The sequence below is a fragment of the Austrofundulus limnaeus genome, unplaced genomic scaffold (genome assembly GCF_001266775.1).
Source record: "Austrofundulus limnaeus strain Quisiro unplaced genomic scaffold, Austrofundulus_limnaeus-1.0 Scaffold142, whole genome shotgun sequence".
Lineage (NCBI taxonomy): Eukaryota > Metazoa > Chordata > Actinopteri > Cyprinodontiformes > Rivulidae > Austrofundulus > Austrofundulus limnaeus.
This window is the reverse complement of record NW_013952544.1, coordinates 945,909-947,237: the sequence shown is the minus strand read 5'-3', so window position 1 is coordinate 947,237 and position 1,329 is coordinate 945,909. Positions and strand designations below refer to the sequence as shown.

The 1,329-nt window shown below is 39.3% G+C and overlaps 1 protein-coding gene across 1 annotated transcript in view; it reads left to right on the top strand.

The window, feature by feature from the left end:
• The window catches only part of tbc1d22b (TBC1 domain family, member 22B), a 17,964-nt gene that overhangs the window by 13,543 nt on the left and 3,092 nt on the right, over nt 1-1,329 (top strand). The window contains exons 12-13 of the mRNA XM_014016318.1: nt 297-424; nt 689-784. Coding sequence (XP_013871772.1) covers nt 297-424; nt 689-784 — 224 coding nt within the window. The remainder of the gene's footprint in view (nt 1-296; nt 425-688; nt 785-1,329) is intronic.

Genomic DNA, 1,329 nt, shown 5'->3' with positions numbered 1-1,329 from the left:
TACCCCGCCCCTCGCACTGTGACTGCTGGATATGGGCACCAGTGACCCACGCGACCCTAAAAAGGAATAAGCGTGTACAGAAAATGGATGGATGGATGGATGGATAAATGGCATAAAAATGAAAGTTTTATACACTTCACATTAAAATTATCAGAAGCTAATCGATTCACTAAAAGCCAAGCTAATCCGCTAAATGGGAAGCTAGTTCCGCTATTAGCCCGTCCWGCCTGAAACTAACCAAAGCTTAGTAAATGATTAAAAAGGAAACATAATTTAACTTGGTTTCCTGTCTTCAGTGGACATTCACAGTCATTTTAAGAAGTACGAGGTGGAGTACCTGCAGTTCGCCTTCAGGTGGATGAACAACCTGCTGATGAGGGAGCTGCCTCTTCGATGCACCATCCGCCTCTGGGACACCTACCAGGTGGGCTCTTCCTGTAGCTGTCAGCTAACCAACCCTGTGCTGTTTTAGCTCTTCGGATGTCAAAATGTTTAGCTCGTTCAGGAGACCAGGGTTTTGGTTTTTCTCATTTTTTATATTTCAGATCTTGTTGAAAAACTGGCTCTGATTTTGACCTGTTTGATACATTTAGCTTCTTTCTGTTTTAACATTTACTGCTAAGTGACTCCAGTTTTCTTTGTTTTATAAGTTTAGACATTAAACTGTTTTTTTTCTTGTTTTCTTCAGGCTGAAACTGACGGTTTCTCTCACTTCCACCTGTACGTGTGTGCAGCGTTCCTCATCGAGTGGCGCAAAGAAATCCTGTCCATGGTTGACTTTCAGGTGTGTTTGTCCTGTTTTAACCTCTTGAGCAAAACAGCTTTTTCTGTTTATTTATTTCTTTTGTCTTAAGATCTGTTAGTAGAACCTGGACATGTTTGGTATCAAAAGAAACCTAAGAATCTTGGCTAAAAGATCATGGAAACTATTTTTACATTCACTAAAAGTTCAAACGTCAAGTAGTTGAATCAGAAAGTAAACAAACTCTACAAAATGGTGTCGTTGCAAATCTGTAAAAAGATTTTTGACATCATTTTTATAAAGCAAGTCGAAGTAGATACAGCGGGTGAAATAAGTATTGAACACGTCAACATTTTTCTCAGTAAATATATTACTAGAGGTGCTAATGACATGAAATTCTCACCAGATGTTGGTAACAACCCAAGTGATCCATACATACAAAGAAATCAAACCAGAAATGTCCAGAAATGAAGTTATTTGTAATAATGTGGAATGGCACAGGGGGAAAGTACTGAACCTGACTGAGAGTTTCCTTGACTTTGTGTTTGGGCTCATTGTCTTGCTGAAATGTCCAGCCATGTTTCATC